The sequence below is a fragment of the Rattus rattus genome, chromosome 3 (assembly GCF_011064425.1).
Source record: "Rattus rattus isolate New Zealand chromosome 3, Rrattus_CSIRO_v1, whole genome shotgun sequence".
In the NCBI taxonomy this organism is placed as follows: Eukaryota; Metazoa; Chordata; class Mammalia; order Rodentia; family Muridae; genus Rattus; species Rattus rattus.
The window spans coordinates 49538223-49559963 of NC_046156.1; the positions used below are offsets into that span (position 1 = coordinate 49538223).

At 44.1% G+C, this 21741-nt stretch overlaps 1 protein-coding gene across 1 annotated transcript in view; it reads left to right on the top strand.

The window, feature by feature from the left end:
* Positions 1–1522: 1522 nt before the first annotated feature.
* The window catches only part of Gpsm2 (G protein signaling modulator 2), a 40806-nt gene continuing 20587 nt past the window's right edge, over positions 1523–21741 (top strand). The window contains 4 exon segments of the mRNA XM_032896926.1: positions 1523–1804; positions 14925–15228; positions 21047–21268; positions 21578–21713. Coding sequence (XP_032752817.1) covers positions 15173–15228; positions 21047–21268; positions 21578–21713 — 414 coding nt within the window. The 5' untranslated portion in view covers positions 1523–1804; positions 14925–15172.

Sequence of the window (21741 nt, forward strand, 5' to 3'; positions counted from 1 at the left end):
AGCCCTGGCTGTCCTGGAACTCACTACATAGGCCAAGATGGCCTCAGACACACAGAGACCCACTTGCCTGAGCCTCCCAAGATCTGGGATTAAAGGGATGTGAAACAATACCCAGCTCCTATCTATTTTTTTTTTTTTTTGTTTCGTGACTATTAAATGTCTTCCGGTAGAAGAATGGCCCAATCTCATGTACATATGCATTTGGAAAGATGATTTATAAGACAGTTCAACTGAAGTGATTAGGAAGATGTACACAGCTGATAGAGGGGATAGAAAGTCAAATCGATGAGAAAAGGGGCACGGGGAAAACACGACTCACTTTGGCTATGCTGATTTTAAAATACTTTTATTGTGGTTTGTTGTATCAATACCTGCAAGGAATTTATGAGTTTGGAAGAATTATAATATCTACCTCTGAAATAGTACAACCAGCTAATTCAGCTTTTTATAAGAACCTGGCATTAAGGGTGCTCGCTGATAATAACAATAAGGGTACCACTTATTGAACAGCTTCGACGTGTCAGCAGCTGTGTTAACCATTTCATAAACTTCACTCCTGAAGCATCATGACAGACCTTACTAGAGGAGGGCTCATTATCTGTGTTTTACAGGTGAGGTAGCTAAGGCTACAGAGGACAGTCGCCTAACTTGTTCAAGGTCTGTCAGTCGGAAGAGGCCCTGAGCTGAACCTCAAACCTAGGGCTAGCTGGTGCTAACACTATCTCTGAACAGTTTTTCATGACACACACATAGTGGTCATGGTCATCACCACAGGGATACTGAAACTAGAATTTCTCTAACAGGTGCCCAACTCCGTAAAACATTAAAATTTCATCCCAGTGGAGAAATAACCAGTGGCTATATATAATGTAACCAACATCATCAACTTCCCAGTAGAGTCTCTAGTTTGAATATTTTATGAACAAGCTACGATCCATTTTTTGGTGAACTTGACGTGAAGGCATGAATAGAATGGGAATGTAGCTGCAGAAGCTGATTAAACTCGCCAACTCTGCTTTTCCTGGGAACCAGCGATCCTGCAGTCAGAAGTTTGCTTTCCCAACAGCTGGAAACGCCAGAATTGTGACACAGCCTCAAGAACTGAGGCTCCTTGTTCAGACTTTCACACGGGACCCTCTGTTCCTTTCACACAGGCCTCTTTCTTTCTCACATCTGCCTCTTGGAAGACTTTCCCAGGGCGGGACTGAGCCTGCAGGGAAAGAGGCACTGGACTGGGGCTCCTGGGTTCAAAGTCTGGACTAGACCCAGCTTGAACTCTGATGTTTATTGTTCCACTTTACAGCATCTGAAGGAGAAATTCAAGGACAATAAGCTTCTAGTTAGTGGCGGAGGATCTATCCGGAGCATAGGAAGATCAAGCGTTAGTCTGGGAAGCAAACCCATAGATCTTTAGAAGGAGGGAGCCCTGGCTAGTCTAGCTCCTCCCTCCACCCGCCTGGTCCCGCCCCTCCGGTGCCATTGGCCGGTCCAAAAGACGCGGGGCGTTGTCAGTTTGAATGGGAGAGCCTGGAACTAGGCGCAGGCGCAGAGGAGCTCAGGCGCTGAGGAGACCTAGCTGACGGTGAGACCCTCCGAGAGGCCAGGGGGAGTCCGAAGCTCTGGCCCACGTGACCTGCCGGGGGCGGGCGCCGGGGGCGCGGGCCAGCCTCCCGCGGTGCCCCTGCTTGGCTCGGCGTCGCCCGGGGGACCCGCCTTGGGGAAGCGCGGCGATCCCCAGTCTGCGGTCGGAGGCGCTCATCCCTGAAGCGGCTCCCCGTTCCCAGGAGCCTCCCGCCGGAGGGAGGTGAGCGGAGCCTGAGGGGTGACCCAGAGGGGCGTGTGGAGGCGTGTGGCGGGGTCTCGGGACCACGGAGGCTCCACGGGCTCCGGTGACGCTGGGACCCCGGGGCTCCGCGGGGGGCTTCGCACCAGCGCTCGGCTGTGGTCCTCTAAGTGAGGGGAAACTGGGCATCGGGGTTCTGCAGACCTTGAAAATATTTGCTGGGATGCAGCGACTTCACGCGTTTTCCGAGCGTAACAGACAGTGGATACAAAGCGGAATCCCAGGCAGGTCGTTGGTCCCGGGTCTCCAAACCAGACAGTTTTGTCAAATCACATTTAAACTCCTGAACTTTTCGGAGCCCAGACATCGTTTTTATACTGGCAGGCGAAATCGATAGGTCTTTGCAACCAGTTTTAAAGCAAGAGTAAACTGTTGAGACCTTACCCCGAAAGCTATAAACTTAATCTTCAAAAGAAAAGTGGAAAACTTAATTTCCTTGTTTTTTAATAGTAAACTAGGTAGCCTTAACTAGTATCATTTGAACTCTGTTGAAACGAGTAATGATGGAAATTTTTATTTGCCTTAATGCATAATTTAAACGCACTGTAGAATTAGAAGAGGTGAGTTCTTGACTTTCCTCGCGGTGTTGTGTGTTGATTGGAGTGCTGTGTGTTTTGTGTGGTAAGTTTTTATCACCTACGGAGCAGAATTTTCAGACTACCTCTGTGGAAGGCTAAACTGAAGATTTTTCCGGCTTGTTAGTAACCATCGTGATTGCTTCTGGTAAAGAGAACTTTTGCCTGGGGTTTCTATATACTAGAGAAGCGATTCTTTATGCAGAAGTACAAAAGCAAAGGTCGCTGTCGTTTGACGTGAGGGGGGGCGGGGAGGAGGAGGGGGACTCGGATGCCTGGCCAGTTCTAGACATTCATAGGCCCCTCTTGCAAACCTATTTCTAACCTATAATTCAGTGATTGGCCTGGTTATGAACTTAGAGAGTGTGGACTGTTGGGGAAGCATGTCCCACAGAAAAGTAGTTTAACTGAATTTTCATTACGTCAGGCATACAATATTACAAGTATGTTTTAATGTAAACCTGAGATTTAATTGTATGCTAATTACAAAAGTAATGGAATATAGTGGGGCTCCCACACCTCACCGCCTCTATATATGTCTGAACCCTGAGCCATGCGAACACTAAGCCAAGAGTTCTATCACTGAGGTAATTCCAGATCATCTATTTATTTGAGACCTAGTGTTGCTAAGGTTTTAGGGCTGGCGTGGAACTTGGAATCCTCCTGTCTCAGCCCAGTAGCAGGGATTACAGATGTGCACAAATGCCACCTGCTATGAAATGGCTGGCTGACTTATTTTCTCCCTCTCCTCTCCCTCTCTCCCCTCTCCTCCTCCCTCTCCTTTCCACCCTCTCCCTCTCCCTTTCCCTCTCCCTCCCCTCCCCCCTTCCTCCCTCCCCCCCTCTCCCTTTCTTCCCTCTCCCCCCCTCCTTTTCCTCCCTCCCCTCCCTCCCCCTCCCCTCCCCCCCTCCCCTCCCCTCTCCCTCGCCCTCTCCCTTTCCCACTCCCCCTCCTCCTCCCCCTCTCCCTCTCCCCCTTTCCCTCTCCATCTCTCTAGTTCTGACACAGGGGGGTCTCAGATAGCTCAGTTTGGCCTTGAACTCTTTGATCCTCTTTTTCTCCACCTTCCCAGTGCTGTGATTACAGGTATGCACCATCCATGCTTAGGGTCAAATCCAGGGCAGATGCATGCTAAGCAGAAGCAAATCACATCCTCAGCTATTACCTTTCTTATCCATAAAATACTTCAAGATTTACCTAAAAAAAAAAAAAAAAAGAAAAAAAAAAAAAAAAAAAAGAAAAAGAAGCAAACAGAGCCCCCCCAGCTGAGGGCATTTTTTAAGACTGTGTGATTAATAGGTTGCTGGTGGGATTGGAACCGCTGCCCAGTCCCAGCACCAGCCGCACTGCCCTGAAATCGCCCCATGTCTCCGGATCCCATTTATGGCACATTATTTCTACTCAAACCCACATGTACAGTCAGTGGGCATTAGGAAGTGTGGAGGAATATTTCTACCCTCCTAATGATTGGTCTTGCTTTTTGTGTGTTCTAAATCAGATGTTTCCACGTCTTTTAACCTTTCTTTTTTTTTTTTTTTTTTTTACTTTAGGAATCCTGAAGCCCAGGGTCATTTGTCTGGTCCCATCAGGTTCCTCATCTTTTTTTTTTGGTTCTTTTTTTTTTTGAGCTGGGGACCGAACCCAGGGCCTTGTGCTTCCTAGGCAAGCGCTCTACCACTGAGCTAAATCCCCAACCCCTCTTTTAACCTTTCTAAAACACATAGAACATCATTTTCTTAAATCTGCAAGCCTTCTGCCCTGGTGAGCAGAAATGTGTTATAAACTCTCGTTTTTGTACTGTTACGGGATTCTTTTTTATCTTTTGCAGTCTGGTGGTTGAACCCCGTTTCTTACCATCACATGCTTCCTACTCTGCTGAGCTACACCCCCAGCCTCAGTCTCAGGCTCTTTCTCAGGCAAGCAATGGAAGGACGATTGTTGGACATCCGTGATGCTGCTGTTCTGAGTGGCCAGAGATGCTCCGGAGTCAGTTCTGAGTTTTTGCAGTGTTTTTCACCACCTTCTCCTCACCCTGCCCTGTGTGATGCTGCCTGCTTCTGGTACTGTTTCTTTGTTGGAAAAAATAATAATAACCCTACAAGGTTCTCGTTGTAGAAATATACTGCCAAACAGGAGCCTCCTCCAGACAGTGCAGGCCTCACAGTTTGGTCCTGTTCTCTCCCACTCCTGACCAGCGTGCTTCCCGGGAGCAGTCTGCACACCCCACCTCTTGGCTTTTGCTTGAGTTACTTCCCTTAAATAGAACGCCTTGCTCTGTTTGCCTAATAAGTTCTACCATCCCTCAGAGTGCCTGCAGTAACATCTCCTTGTTTCCACAGAGGGCTCGGGATCTTTCTTTATCCTTCTTTTTTTTTTTTTTTTTTTTTTTTTTTTTTTTTTAGTTCTTTTTTTTGGAGCTGGGGACCCAACCCAGGACCTTGCGCCTCCTAGGCAAGCGCCAACCACTGAGCTAAATCCCCAACCCCTCTTTATCCTTCTTAATCAGAGTTCTCATATAAGCTCATAAAATTATACTGAGTAGAAACATCTCCTTCCATAGAGGGTGATTAATAATTTGTTTTATATTTAAGATTGTGTTATATGTATTTTTTTCTATAAGAAATTCTATACTCACTTTCTAGAGCCCTTCTTTGGTTGGATGTAAGGTTTTGCAATTAGGATTCATTTTTGCTTTAAAATGTTTGAAGTCAGTGCTGCCTCTTTAAGAGAACTGATTTCGTGCTGTTCGCTGAGGAAGGGCCAGTCCTTTTCAGTTCCACTGTTCAGCTCTTAGGTTGTCACGGACATGCATTGACTGAGTAAGGTTGACCGTTGAGCACCAATGGTACAGTAGCCTGTATTATCCTCAGGGACTCTCTGGAGACCTCCAGTCTTGAGAGCTTGAGAGGCTCCTAGGCACTCTTTTCCTGTGTGAACATACCTATGATAATAAACTTTAATTAACAAAGTGAGAAGTTAACAGTAGCTAGTAATAAAATAAAGCAGTTATGGGCTGGAGAGATGTCTCAGGGGGTTAAGGACACTGAGGGAACCTGAGTTTCAATCCCAGCATCCACATGGCAGCTCACAACTGTCTGTAGTAAGATCTGACACTCTCACATTGGCATACGTGCAGGCAAAACATCAATGAACGACATAAATAAATAAAGCAACTGTTACAATATACTATAATGAAATTGTCATCATCTCTACTCTTGTGGTTTGAAGCCATTATTAAATAAAATAAGGATTGCTTGAAGGAGGACTTGTGACATCTACAGATCAGGATAGTTACTGGTAAGTGACTAACAGGGCAGGTAACGTATACAGCATGGATACACTGGACAGAGAATGATTCACCTTCTTGGTAGAACAAACGAGGGCATTTCATCATGCTTCTCAGAATTGTTCATAAGTAAAGTCTTAAGATATATTTGCTTTCTGGAATTGAGCATGTAATAGTTTTGGGGTACCATTGACTGTAGGTAATTGAAACTGAAAGGGGAAGTCATGGGTGAGAGAATTACTGTGATAATGAATGGCTGTGGGCCATGTTTTCGAATGGCTTGCTAACTACCCTTTCTTAGAGTTGAATACTTCCCATTTGTCTAGTTAGGGTTTTTACTGCTGTAAACAGACACAATGGCCAAGGCAACTCTTATGAGCACAACATTTAATTGGGGCTGGCTTACAGGTTCAGAGGTTCAGGCCATTATCATCAAGGCAGGGAGCATGGCAGCACCCAGGCAGGCATGGTGCAGGAGGAGCTGAGTTCTACATCTTGTTCTGAAGGCAAATAGGGAGGGCCTTAAAGCCCACGCCCACAGTGACACATGTCCTCTACCAAGGCCACACCTCATAGTGCCACTCCCTGGGCCAAGCATATTCAAACCATCACACCTTTGTTGACTAATAATTGTTCCTTTTTTTCCCCTCTAATAATAGTAGTCATCGGGACTATTTTATATTTATTTCTTTGAACTCTTATGTGTTTGTCTAATTTGTGTGGTCTTTAAAAAAGAATTCAAACACATCTTTACTAAAAGACTACAGATAGAAAAGGTAACGACATAAATATGTAGTTTTTTTCTTTTTAGAAATTGGGCTTAGTTTTTGCTTTTTGTATTTTTAGATTACAACCTTCCCTGTGATCTCTTGGAGTTGTTTGTTTGTTCGTTTGTTTCGTCATAATAGTCCTGTAGAAAGTACTCAATAGATCATTATGTTTAATTAAAGTTTAGAATGTTTTTTTAAAAAGTTTCTGGAATTTTTGCTGGTGCTATGTAGATAACTTATACAGAGCCAGGACTCTGGAGAATAGGATGCCCGCTGAAGTGTATGACACATTTATTTTGTTAACTTGGACTGTGTCAGTTAATAGTAAAGCTACGCTCAGCACTTAGATATCGATGGATAATATGTCCCTGAGTTAGTCCACCGCCAGCTCATAGCATTATGCGTATAGACTGATTATATTACTGGCTTACAGAGTCTGTTGGATGAAGAATGAGGAATTCTATTTATTTTTACTCCTAGGGAAATTTCTTTTTAATTTTGCTATTGAATTACTGTATTAAATTTAGATTTCAAAAGAAGATTGAGAGTTCTTTAACAGTTTTTAGCTTTAAAGATGCGTGGAAATGCAGGCTGTTGAACCCCACCCTAGAAGGGATCACAATGAGAGGAGATAAACTCAGGAGCATCTATCGCTCAGACCTTTCTTCCTCCCAGAACTTTACCTATTTGTCAGATTTTCTGTATCTCTGTCTTGAGATACTAAATTTTTTAGCTATCATTGGTGAAGATATGCTTTGTGAAGTACAAGTTTAGCACATGTAGGCTGTCCAATGTTTTCCTTCCATGGTGTAGTTTAATGTAATTCAGTTTGCCTTTGCCATGGACACCGTTACTGTTTCACTGGTCCTAAGTTCTGTCAGCTCAGTTCACTGTCAGCCTCAGCCCCTGGCTTGCCTCGTGGTTCTGTCTTCACTTTCCTCTGATGACAGGTTCCAGGTCATGGCTGTTCTTGGGCTTGATATCTCTCTAGGCACTGGTTCCTCATGTAGTACTGTGTTTTAATGTCAAGTAAGTTTTGCCATTGTTGACTTGAGCTTCTTTATTGACTGAGCACACTAAACTCAAACCTCTGTTACCTTTAGGACTTTGCATACCATGTCCTCTGCCTACAGAGCAGGCAAACATGCTCCTAGGTCCCCTAGACTAACATCCTACTCTTTCCTTTGTAGGTTTGTTTTTTTAAAGAAAAAGTTTGAGGTTCTTTTTTAACCATGTGTATATGTATGTGTCTGTGCGTGTGACTGCAGGCGCCTGTAGAGGCCAGAGGTGTCAGATCTCCTAGAGCCAGAGTGACAAGTGGTTGTAAGCCCCCTGACGTGCATGCTGGGAATCAGACTGGGATCATCTGCAGGAATGATAGACTCACTAGTGCTGAGCCATCTCTAGCTGTGCTGTGTGTGTGTGTGTGTGTGTGTGTGTGTGTGTGTGTGTGTGTGTGTGTGTGTGTGTGTGTGTGTGTGTGTGTGTGTGTGTGTGTGTGTGTGTGTGTGTGTGTGTGTGTGTGTGTGTGGTATGCATGTGGGTGTGTGCATGTGTAGTGTGCATGTGTTTGCAGGTGTCTTCTCAAGCACTCTTCCCACTGATCCATCACCCACATTCCACTTCCTTTAGTAAGAACACTTACTGGTCTCTCGATTTTGCTGGTATTACTATTTTTTTTTAACTTGCTGACTTGTTCCACTTATCTCTCAGATAGAGTTTGAATAGAGGTAGGATTTGAAGAGGGAGCTTAGGATGTAGCTCAGTAGCAGAGCACTTGCTTAGTTAGCATGGCTGAGGTTGTAGGTTCAGCCGTCAGCACCAAGGTGGGGTGGAGTTAGGTTACTAAAGTCATGTCTGTTTACAAACACATAATTAGACACAAAATGACCTAGGAGCGAGTTTATTCAAGAACAGACTGGCTTTTTAAAAATTTATTTATACACTCAGGATCTTATTTCCCTCTCGGTCCACCTCCTACTGTTCCACATCCTATACCCACCCACCCCACCCCACCCCACCCCACCCCACCCGCCCCCCTATCTCCACTAGGATGTCCTCACTCCACCTACCCTGGCAGACCTCTAAACTCCCTGGGGCCTCCAGTCTCTTGAGGGTTAGATGCATCTCCTCTGAATGAACCCAGACCCAAGAGTCCTCTGTTGTATGTGTGTTGGAGATGTCATCTCAACTGATCTATGCTGTCTGGTTGGTGATCCACTGTCTGAGAGATCTTGGGGTCCAGGTTAATTTAGACCGCTGGTCCTCCTACAGGGCTGCCCTCCTCCTCAGCTTCCTCCAGCTTTTCCCTAATTCAACCATAGGGGTCGGTTGTTGTAAAAATATAAAAAATAAAAAAAAGTATATCGTTGTCTTTTACCTTGCTAGGTCCGCACCACAGTGCCCCAAGATATCTGCTAGATATCTTGGCGGAAACACATCCCAACCTCGACGCAGCGGCCCAGTGTTTCCAGCCGCCACACACTTTTCTTACACGCAAACCCTCACATAAAAGAACACACAACACAATAATCTTAGATCCAATTGATAAGATATAATTGCCCACTTAAACATACAAAGCCCGGTGCCATCCATCCCTTGAGAACATTAATAATAACCTGCAAATACACAGAGCGAGATCTTTACATCAGCTTCCATTGTCTTGCCGCAGCTTCTCTCTTTCTCTCTCTCTCTCTCCCTCTCCCCTCCCTCCCTCTCGTCCTGTTCCAGTCTCCTCCTCTTTCTTCAAACTTCTCTCCCACCCATCCTTCTCCTCCAATGACAGACCTCCTTCTATCTTGTACCTGCCCCTCACCTGTATTTTACAGATTCAGTGGGGAGAAGGTTCTGGTGAAGTCACCTGATTCCTGAGTAGTGACAGGCAGCTGTCCTTGGGGCAGTGGAATTAGCATCAAAATACAGATAACTCCAGGGCAAACCACAACAGGGGTCAGCAGCTTCTGGTCATTGGTTGGGTGCAAATATCTGCATCTGACTCTTTCAGCTGCTTGTTGAGTCTTTTGGAGGGCTGTCATGATAGGTCCCTTTTTGTGAGCAGTCCATGGCCTCAGTATTGGTGTCAGGCCTTGCTCCCCTCTTGAGCTGGATCTCCTTTTGGGTCTGTCCCTGGACCTTCTTTTTCTCAGGTTCTTCTCCATTTCCATCCCTGCAATTCTTTCAGACGGAAACAATTATGGGTCAGAGCTTTGACTGTGGGATGGCAACCCCATCGCTCCCTTGATGCCCTGTCTTTCTGCTGGAGGTGGGTTCCACAAGTTCCCTCTCCCCACTGTAGGGCATTTCATCTAGGGTCTCCCCAACCCCTTTGAGTCCTCGGAGTCTCTCACCTCCCAGGTCTCTGGTGCATTCTGAAGGTTCCCCCACAACCTCCTACCTCCTGAGGTTGCCTGTTTCAATTCTTTCTGCTGGCCCTCAGGGCATCCCTCCCCCCTTGTGGTTGCTTTTTTCAACCCCCCCAAGGATATCTGAGGTATCCTCAATTGACACCTTCAGCTTGTGGACCCTTTTGAGTTTTGTGGACAGTATCTTGGGTATTCTGTACTTTTTTTTTTTAATCCACATATTAGTGAGGACATACCATGCATGTCCTTTTGGGTCTGAGTTACCGAACTCAGGGTACTTTCTAGTCCCATCGATTTGCCCGCAAAACTTAGATATCCTCATTCCTAATGGCTGAGTAGTGTCCATTGTGTAAATGAACCACATTTTCTGTATCCATTTTTCTGTTGTGGGACATCTGGCTTGTTTCCAGCTTCTGGCTATCACAAATAAGGCCGCTGTGAACATAGTGGAACATGTGCCCCTGTGGCATGGTGGGGCATCTTTTGGGTATATTCCCAAGAGTGATATTGCTGGGTCTTTAGGTAGGTTTAATTTTCTGAGGAACCTCCAAATTGATTTCCAGAGTGGTTGTACCAGTTTGCAATCCCACCAGCAATGGAGGAGTGTTCCTCTTTCTCCACATCCTCGCCAGCATCTGTTGTCACCTGAGGTTTTGGTCTCAGCCATTCTGATTGATGTAAGGAGGATTCTCAGGATCGTTTTGATTTGCATTTCTCTGATAACGAAGGACTTTGAACATTTCTTTAGGTGCTTCTCAGCCGTTAAGATTCCTCTGCTGTGAACTCTCACTTTAGTTCCATACCCCATTTTTTGTTTGGGTTGTTTGGTTTTTTGGTGGTAAGCTTCTTGAGTTCTTCATATATTTTGGCTCTCTATCAGATGTGAAGTTAGTGAAGATTTTTTTGTCCCAATTTGTAGATTGCCCATTTGTCTTACTGACTATGTCCTTTGCCTTACAGAAGCTTTCCAGCTTGATGAGGTCCCACTTATCAATTCTTGATCTTAGATCCTGAGCCATTGGAGTTCTGTTTAGGAAATTTCCCCCTGTGTCAATGACTTCAAGGCTCTTTCCCACTTTCTCTTCTGTTAGATTCAGTGTATCTGGTTTTATGTTGAGGTCCTTTGTCCACTTGAGCTTTGTGCATGGTGACAAATGTGGGTCTATTTTCTTTTTTCTACATACAGATATCCAGTCAGACCAGCACCATTTATTGAAGATGCTTTCTTTTTTTTTTTTTTTTTTTTTTTTTTTTTTTTTTTTCAGAGCTGGGGACCAAACCCAGGGCCTTGCGCCTGCTAGGGCAAGTGCTCTACTACTGAGCTAAGTGCCCAACCTTTGAAGATGCTTTCTTTTTCCATTGTATATTTTTGGCTTCTTTGTCAAAGATCAAGTGTGCGTAAGTGTGTGGCTTTATTTCTGGGTTAAAAGAGGCTGTTTTGTTTATCTCTTCCATAATTACCATGATGTGCATGTGTTACTAGAGCCTGTGCTCTGAATTCTGATATAGCAAGACCTTACTTTGAGTTTGTTCTTGATTATTCATACATAGTCCCGCTTATATTGATAGAAATGTTAAAACTAATAGGAGTTGAAGAATTTGAATATTGTGCCTTAGAGGCAATGAATAGACTGTAAAAGCTTACAGAGTTTAGATGGCCTCACTTAGAGGTAAGAAAAGTAAATTATCTAATGAGTGTTGCCAATATATATACATTATTTTAAAAAAATATTTGTTTTATGCACATAAGAGTTTTGCTTGCATGTATATATGTGCACTGCAGGCAAGTCTGGTGCCTGCAGAAGTCGAAGAGGGCATCAGATACCTTGGAACTGGACTTATGGATGGTTGTGAGTCTTCAGAGTGGAATGGAGCTTGGGAATGGACCTCAAGTCCTCTGCAAGAGCAACAAGTGCTGGTGACCACTGGGTTATCTCTCCATCTGCATTCATGTGGGCCTTTGAACGAAAGAAGCAGACTGTCCTTTATAGATAAATTCGTAGATGCTGAAAATGTAGCTGTGTTCCCTCTGCTCCCCACCCCCATCGTGTACTTTGTGAACTTTTGTCAGTGGAGTAAAGCTGGGCAGGACCTCCAGTCTACAGTGGTTATGTACCTTGGACAGTACCTAAAGTCCACCAGCTGTGTCTGGGGAGCTTCCCTGTGTGAATTGCTCATCAGAGTTGTATGGGAAGCAGAGGTACATGCCATGCCACTTCTTTCCCTGTGCTTTCCGTGTGACCTTGGTTTTCGGAGCATCGTTGGGAGGTGCTGTGTGTGATTACTGCTTCCTGCAAGTGACAGCTTCTCACTCTTCTTTCGGAACTCTCACATCCATTTGCAGTTTCTATCCTTAAAATCTCTTATTCTAGAGAACAGTATAATAACTGTCGTGAATGTAATTGGTGTTTTATATGTGTGTGTGTATGTGTGTTTATATATAATGGCTGTTTCCTTCTAGTATTATCTATATGCATATACCCAAATGTAGTGCTAACTATGAACCAGTTGTTAACTGTGCATCATGGAACATAGCGAACACATAGACAGCTGGTTAGAGCAAGTGGATCACGAGTCAAGAATGGCCTGTTTGCTGAGTGGTGTGAAGATGTCAGGGCTTTGAATCCCAACATCAGGAGGCAAAGGCAGGTGGATCTCTGTGAGTTCAAGGCCACCTGGTCTACAGGGTGAGTTCCAGGACAGCCAGGGCTGCAAAGAAATTCTGTCTTGAAAGCAAACAAAACAAAGTCAGCTATAAGAGCACTGGTGTAGCCGGGGAGGACTTGCCTTGAAAGAGGAGAGAAAATAACATGCTACCAGTTGTTACAGAGTGTAATGCAGATTAACAGTTTACTTAGGAGGCCTTTGTGGGGAGCATACATTCAATCTCAGGACTTTAGAGTTGGAGGCAGGAGGATTAGGAGTTTCTTGGCTAGATAGGGAGTTAAGGCTAACCTGGGCTATATGAGATCCTAGATTTAAAAAAAAAAATCACACAAATCAGTCACTAGTCATTCAGTCAATTGATGTGGTTTTATGTGCAGTTTTCATCAAGTAAGGTATTTAACAATTTCATTTGTGTGTGTTTGCTAATTCGTTAAACATGGAGACGTCTTATATGTATGAAGTAAACATTTTCAGTTACTAGTTAAAAGTTGGAATTTCATTATTATCTCATAGATGACAAGATGTTTAAATGCAACTTAATTTTAAGTTAGACAGATCCAAATACCTCTCCTTGCACCTCATTTTATAAATGACAGTCTAAACGTCACAGCGAACAATAGACAGCTGGCTGCCCTTTTAGCTAGTTGTGTAATCTAGATGCCGTCGTTCTGAGCAGCCACACTAATCCCCTTCAGCCGTGTATTTAAAAGGAAGAAAGATACACAGCGGGATTTGGGGATGGGGAGGAAGAGAGTTGTTGGCCTAATAGCTGTGACTTTTCTTTTCATCTTTAAGTTATCGCTTCCTTTGTGGGAGGAGAGAAGGAAGAGGAAGAAGAGTAGTGTATGTTCCTTACACGCCAAGCTGGTTGCTTATCTGAAAACCTCATTTCCTCTCGGAGGCATTTCAGGCTCCCAAGGCTGAGCCCACCTCCCCTTACTGCTCTGCCACTGGCAGCGTTCCCTGCAGCTTGGCTTGGTCATTATTTACAGTCCGGCTGTGCTGTAGCCGTTAACACAGTGGCTATGTGGGAGAATTGGGTTTCATTGTAGACGGCAGCGTGAAGAAAAACCTGGACAGATGGGTAGAAACGAAAAGCCTGCTTAAAATAAGAGACAGCCTCACAGTAGGACTCAAAACAAGCAACAGCCTTCACCTTTTGCAAATGTGGTAAAATGTTGGGCAGGCTCCCGTGTAAAGGCTTATTTACAGTGCTGAAGTTCTGGGACTTTACAGTCGCATCTTTATTTCTTTTCTAGTTTCCATCTCTCGCTGGTTTCTGTGGTACATCCGTCTGGGCACAGGGCATCTCTGGTCGGGACTCGTGCTGTTTCCATCTGCTGGTCGGTGCCTCTAAGTCTGAAGGCTGCTCCACCTTTGCCCCTCAGATCGTATCTACGACTGTTTCCTCCTGTGCTCCCGTTACATCTGTTAGAGCCTCTCTTTTCATTCCGTCTTGCACCCATGCTCTGTAGGATTTGTTTTTATTATTCATCTAATTATTTTCCTCCCTAACTACATCTACTCTACTGCCAAGTTAGTAACCAGATTATTAATAATCAATCTTTGCGGTGATTCATTTAATTAATAGTAAAAAATAGGAATAAAATTCTTTACAACCCAAACGCCCATCAACAGCAGATGGAAAAATACACGTGCTGTATAATGGAGTGTGATAGGAGATGAAAACATGCTAATTGGAGCTGTGGGGAACGATGATTCAAGTGACTCTCAGAAACACAGTGTTGAACAAAACCATAGAAAGTGAAATGTGTTGCTTAGGGCTGTGCACACCTGGCGGTGAGGTTAAGATAAGCAAGAGAATGGTAAACAAGTCCACTCAGAGGTCATCTGACAGGAAGTGAAGACAGTGGAGAAGTTGGAGCGCCAGGAGAGTCTCAGGGCAGGAGGGGTGCAGGTTGCCTTATATTGGGTTAATTGAATACTTTGTTGCCTCATATATACATATTTCCTAAATTCTTTGTGTATATTTAATATTAATGCAACTATTTTAAAGAACTTAAATATACTTGCAAATTAATGCAAAAATAACTACCAGTGTGGTACTATCCTCGAAAGAGCAGATTTACTGAGTTTTGTTGACTTATTTAGACAGTTGTTGGGTCCTCACTTGATTTGTTAATAGCGGTCTTTAAAAGCTCAAAGTATCATGATTTTTTTTAAAGATATTAATCTGATACATTGCTTTTCCCATGATTCCCATTATAGTAATAATTACATAAGATGATTATACTCCCAACCAGTGAAGTGCACTTCTCAGCGTAATCTCCTAAAGTCACGTCCGTGCCTCCCTGGTGACAGTCCTGTCTGTAGGCCATGGCGTTAGCTGTGTGACTGTGTACAACCCAAGTTACTTTAGGTTAAGACTTCCAGCAAAGCGTCTTGTATTCCTTTTTGCAGAAATGTTGCTGAAGCGCTGCTGAAGGGGCCACAGATGCAAGGATTTGGGACACGTTTGAACCTTTAAGCTGTCTGACATTGACCTCCTTTCATTATTAATAAAGAAGAAGCAGGAGCTTAGGATATATTAACACCAAGTCATTAATGTACTAACCGGACAGTGCCCTGCAAACCCCACTGCGCTGTAAAGGACTGGACTGGCCCAGGACACAATCACTTCGCATTTCCTCAGCTTATAATATGACTGGATGGAGGGAAATGTGATGAGCATGAGGGAAGACCATTCCTTTCATGTCCGCTACAGGTAAGACTGCTGCTCTCCAGTGCATGCTGTTCATCTGTTTAGACGTGCTCTTAATTCTTGGCCATTTCAATTTTTAATTTCAAAGTTCTCAAAACATAACAACTAGATTCAGTCTGTTCTGCAAGCAGAGTTTTGTGGTCGTGGAAAGTCGTGTATACGTTTGTGGGAAAATGGCCATAGAGACTGTACTGTAATTTATTAATGCTCTCTGGGAGAATTTATGAATAGCTGCTCTATATTTTGTAACTTGTGCATTGTAAATACAAAAATGGAATCTATTTTAAGACTGGTGGGTAATAATAGGTGGACAAGCTGCTGTGACAGTTTCTAAGTGGCGATCTTTCAAAACAGACTAGTGAAACAAAGTGGGAATGAGCAGGTACTTTGTAAACATGGAAATCAACAGCCAACCTGATGTTAGTAATGAAACACTAAGGACATTTCTGCAGAATAGGAGCAAGGCAAGCATTTCTGTTGTTATCTGACATTTATTCTAGAAGTTCTAGTCAAACCAGGAAACAGTCATTTAATAAGCTGAGTATAGAACAAGATTCGTCCTCAAAATGTGTTAATGAAACAGACACCAGCAGCTCATACTGGTGGATAGTGTTCAAATCAGTGTCTGTCTTTCTCTGTTTCTCTTTTACTGGGAATTGAACCCATGGCCTTGTGTATGGTAGGCACATGCTCTGCCACTGAGTTACAGTCTTGCACTCAAAATCTCCTGTGTGAAGGTGTTTGTTATTAAATCATCCATGTCTTAACGTGTTTAATAGGAGATTTATACTGTGAAACAGTTTGGGTTAAGGCAGTGCCAAGAAAAGTTGTATTCTCTCCCCCCACCCTTTTCCCCTTCCGTGTGTGCACGCGTGTGTTGTGTACCTGTGGACAACCTCCGTGTCATGCATCTGTGTGTGCTGGGGGCAGAGCTGTGTGTGCTGTACATTTAGAAGTCAGAAGTCAGTCTGTGGGAGTTGGCTCTCTCCTTCCACAGGGTGGATTCTAGGGATGAAACTCAGGTCATCAGACATAAGCCTAGAACTCATGTCCTAGCACTTTCCTCATGTGACCGTCTCCCCCCCTCCCCCGCCCAAAAAGGACATTTTAATTACAATTTTAGAAATCTCAGGCTGGTGAGATCGCTCAGTGGAAAATGCACTTGTAGCATAAGTTGGTGACCTGAGATTAATTCCCTGGTGTGCACATTGCCTTGAGAGAACTGACTCTCAAAAGTTGGCCGCCCTGGCATGCCGTGGTACATGTATGCAAGTGCATGTGTGCCTGCATACAAACACAATAAATAAATGTACCTCTTTTTTTAAAAAAAAAAAGTCTGAGGTATGTGGCTCCTTCCTGTAATCCGACTCAGGATGGAGGCAGGAGCATTGTTGTGAGTTCAAGGCCAGCCTGAGGTATACCATTGTAATCTAGGCTGTAGAGAATGGAAGGCATTCGAGCTTGGACACGCATTTAATGTGAAGTACTCTCACGCTAACCTTGGGCTGTATCTCCCCAGACCTGAACTTTAACTTCCTTTTTTTTTTTCCACACTCAGTCATGAGTACTTAGATTCATCTGCCCATCTGCAGCCTTCCCACCCTGCACTGGTTCACCCGCCCAGTGTTCCCCACTCAACTCAACTTCAATTTGCCACTTGGGGGCTCAGTGAAAACAGAGCTGACTGCAGCCCAGAGTGGCCCCTAGATGCCTGGGTTACAGCCAAGCCGAACACCTGCCTTTGTGCCTGTTCCATACAAGCCGAATGCTCGTCTCTGCGGTCTCCAGCTTGCACTTGGAGCCCTGCACATTGTGCTTGCTGCTCCCTGTCCAGTGCTGTTGCTTACACTGTGCATGGTGACAAATCCCCTTCCTGCTTTCTTGGCCTTGCTAATTCTGCTCAATACCTGAAAGATTCAACCCAGAGACTGCAGATAGGAACCTTTTCTAAGCTCCTTAGTTTGTTTACACGGTGACCCGTCCATTCTCCTGTCTGGCCGTCTTTCCTTCTTTACTTTTCCCTCATTTCTTTGGTTGGTAGTGCCTCAGGCAGCCCAGTTGTTTGCTGTACATGCCTGTTGAATGTTGTTGGACACGGCTGTCAGATGAACCAGGGATGTTTATCTGTCTGATCGTTGTGAAAACTGCTACACACACCCTCTGATACAGAATAAGAACTGTAGATAAGTTGGAAAGGTTTGGACTCCTGCCTGGAGGACGATCTTAGCTTTGTTCTTTTTCCATCATAAGTCACTCATTGGTTGGCACGTTGTAGCTATAGGACTTCATCAAGGAAGGACTTGTAGCTCTCTGTAGTAAAAATGCACCAAAAACATCCCTGGCTTCTTCAGCACTCCAGGGACCCTGCCTCTGTCTTCCAAGTCCTTAGTCATGTTAAAAATACGTTTAGTAATACACATTACATATTTATTAAAGAAATTACACACGTTCTGGAATTTACTTCAAAATATTCTGGGGTTACAGTGAGCTTAGGAGTAGAGATGAACCACTGATCAGATTGGTAACTGAAGTTGAAAGATGGGTATGTTATATTCATTACATTAGCTTTTATGGTTTTATATTTCTTTGGGACCTATCCTTTCCGTCTTTATCACATAAATAATAACCACTTCAATATTTTGATATTATAAAAGTAACGTATGCAGAGGGCATAGCACAGACCCACGCAGGTTCTGTGATTGTCACTTCAATCCCTGAGCCCCTATGAGCCCCGATTAGTTGATTCTTAGTTGATTGATTCTCCTGGTGTCCTCAAGGCTTCTACACTTCCCGCAGGGTTCTCTGGGCTCTGAGGAGAGGGGCCTGATCGAGGGAGATCTCCAGTTTGGGCTCTCTCCGCCTAATGATTGGTGTGGTCTCTGCATCTGCTCCCGTCAGCTGCTGGCAGACGCCTGTTGGATGACAGTTGGGCCAGGCACTCGTCTGGACTCTGGCAGCCAGTGTGGTCTCTCGAAATGTAGAACTCTATGATATCATTTTGTCTACAGTTAAATTTTGTTGAGTATCATGTCGTTTGGACTGATGGTATCATGTTGTATAAATAAACGTGCACACCCAGAAGGTCATGTATCTGGACTAATGACACGCCCTGTGTAGGGATGTTTGCTGTTTGCAGCATTTGCTTTACATGGTGTAGGCCAACACAGCTCTCACTTGTAATGTCTTCCCTATGACTCAGTGTTTGTCCCTGATGTCCTGTGACTTTCCGTGCTCTCTCTCCCTCTGTGAAATCATGTGCCATGTATGGTGGCATATCATTTATTTATTTGTTTTACGTGTGTGGGTGTTTTGTATACTAGTGTTTCTGAGCGCCATGCACCTAGTACCAGAGGAGGCCTGAAAGAGGGCATTGGATTCCTGGGACTGGAATTACAGATAGTTGTGAGCCTCCAGGTAGGTGCTAGGAATCAAACCCAAGTCCTCCAGAAGAGCATCCAGTGCTCCTAATCACTGAGCATCTGTCCAGCCACGCCAGTTACCGTGACCAGTATTCTCCCGATGGACACTTGCTAGCAATATTTTAATGCTATGAATCTCCTTGCATAGACATCTGAAATTCTGGAAATTAATTCTGAAGTTCTGTTCCTAGAAGGGAAAATGCTTGGTATATATTTTACACAATTAGAATATTTGGTTAAAATTTTAGTAGGTAGATTTTATATATGTGTATATGTATATATGAGTACACACACACACACACACACACACACACACACACACACTTACTTTCTCTTTTCCAAATGGTTCCCTCTGATAATTCTTAGATGTTCATCGGTTTCAGTATTCAGACAAACACAATTGGCCACATCTAGCACCTTCCTTATAAAGGGAAGTCTTCAGTTGTGAAAGACAAAAATAAGCTTTATTAATTTCAAACCTGCATATACAGAAATGTAAACAGCTGTTTGAGGTGGTGCATGCCTGTGATTCCAGCACTCTGGAGACAGGCAGGGGAATCTCCAGTTTAAGGCCAGCATGGGCTACATAGTGAGACTGACTCAAGACGAAGAAAAAAATGAGGAAAAAAATCTACAAGTATAACTGAGTAAATATCAGCACAAGACTGGACCAGGCATCAACATTCCATCATGGACTGGGGAGGGGCTCCTGAGACCCCCCCACCTCTTCCTGAAGAGCTGTAGTCAGTTAACAGTTGCTGGGAGACAGGGAGTCACTTTCCCAGTGTTGTAGCCACTGGTAAGGTGCCCAGCTCAAGTAAAGACCCATTTACTCATGCTCTTTCAAGCAACTCTAAGTTCAGTAGGGCACCAACATCCCCCACACCCATGAAGCTAGGACAACTGCTTGTTGGGAAGAATGTCGGGGCAGTGCAGGGAGGGGATAAGAGAGGATCCGGGCATGAGTGCGCCGTCTACCTGTGTGGTGAGAGGATAAACTCTAAGAATATAGCTAGCTACAGTTCTGATTGGACTGATTTTATCTTTCCATGTTCTTCCTCCGTCTAATTGGTTTCATCTAATGTTGAAACAAAATGTCAGAACCTTGAATATCTTGAGTTGATTTTATAAGCTCATGTGTCAAAGGCAACATTACTGCTGTAGAACAAGTACTAGACATTGGCTAAGTCTTTAGAATCGTTAAGACACCAGAGTGTAAAGTTGAACAGTACCTGTTACAGGTTGCAGGTAAGTCTCCTATTGTAAATCCAGAGTCAGCATTGGGGCCTGCAGCTGACTGTTAATCTGAGTCCTTACTTTTTGTAGCTCTGTCAGATTTATTTTCTACTTTTACAAGTCCATTTTAGTGCATGATCCTAAGGACAGCCTGGTAGGTCACTTTCAGGAAGTCCAACCATCTCCTATGACAGTTTCTATTGCTCTAAAGGTCCCACCCTGACAAGACTGGCTGGCCAGCAAGCCTGTAGACCATTGCCTCTCCATTGCCAGGGTGACAAGCATCTGCCACATCTGGCCTTTTTCCATGGGTCTGGGGAATTAAACCAGATCCTTATGCTTGCAGTGCAGATGCTGTACCAGCCAAGCCCTCCACCCTCTGCTGTACCAGCTAAGCCCTCCATCTCCACCTCAGTTATTGGCTTCGGGAGGCTCCTTGACCTTTAGTTCTCTGGCGAATCAAGATATTTGGTTCCTTTATTCTTTTTTTTTTTTAAGACTTATTTATTTTATGTATATAACTACACTGTAGCTGTCTTCAGACACACCAGAAGAGAGCATTGGATCTCATTACAGATGGTTGTGAGCCACCATATGGTTGATGGGATTTGAACTCAGGACCTATGGAAGAGCAGTCAATGCTCTTAACCGCTGAGCCATCTCTCCAGCCCTGGTTCATTTATTCTTTTAGACTGTAATTGCTTCTGTGCTGGTAAAAAATGGAAAGGGAGTGAGGTGTGCGTGCGTGCATGTGTGTGTGTGTCTGTGTGTGTCTGTGTGTATGTCTGTGTGTGTGTCTATGTGTCTATGTCTGTGTGTCCCATGTCTGTGTGTGTGTGGTGGATGAGACTGAGGTAGGTAGATGGAGTGAGGGATGGATGAGTGGATGGAAACACTGCTTTAGATAGCCTCATGAGTAAAGTGGGTCACTCTACACGGGTCAGTTAGAACAAACTCTGTCTAAGAGACTTCTGAGGCTCAGAGAAATCTGAGTAGGCACATTAGCTGGTGCTACGATTAAGTTTACTCTTTCATCAGTAATTAGTTTGTAATTCATCTAAGCATTGGCTTGATCAGGAGTAGCCACAAAGCCCACATTCATTACAGTATTGGGAGTTAAAATCACTGAGAGAGTTGTAATGCGTCTGTCATATATAATTTTGCAGAATGGAAGCTTCTTGCCTTGAGCTGGCCTTGGAAGGAGAACGTCTGTGTAAATCAGGGGACTGCCGCGCTGGCGTTTCGTTTTTTGAAGCCGCGGTTCAAGTTGGAACTGAAGACCTGAAAACGCTCAGTGCTATTTACAGCCAGCTGGGCAACGCTTACTTCTACTTACACGACTATGCCAAGGCGCTAGAGTACCACCACCATGACTTAACCCTGGCGAGGTGATTTCAAACTTAAAACCTTCCACTCACCTAGAAAACCAACAGTGTATTCAGTGTTCTAACCAATGACATTGCTTTTGAAAACTTAACTTTTAGGCAGAACAATAATGGAGCAGCCCTAGACTTTAAGTAAATGCATGAAAATTAACTAGAGAAAGCTGTTTCAGTTTTGTACTTAAAATAGGTTCCAAGATGAAGCATTTTATCTTGGGTTGCTTGCTCTCTAGGAAAACTGGTCTTTTATTTCTTTGTCTGTTAAGTTTTAAAAATAGTTTTTAACATCATTTGTTTTTCAAATGTATTTCCTAGGACTATTGGAGACCAACTCGGGGAAGCTAAAGCCAGCGGCAATCTTGGAAACACCTTAAAGGTGCTTGGGAACTTTGATGAAGCGATAGTGTGTTGCCAGCGACACCTGGATATCTCCAGAGAACTTAATGACAAGGTAACAAAGATGGCGGGCCAAGTGGTGG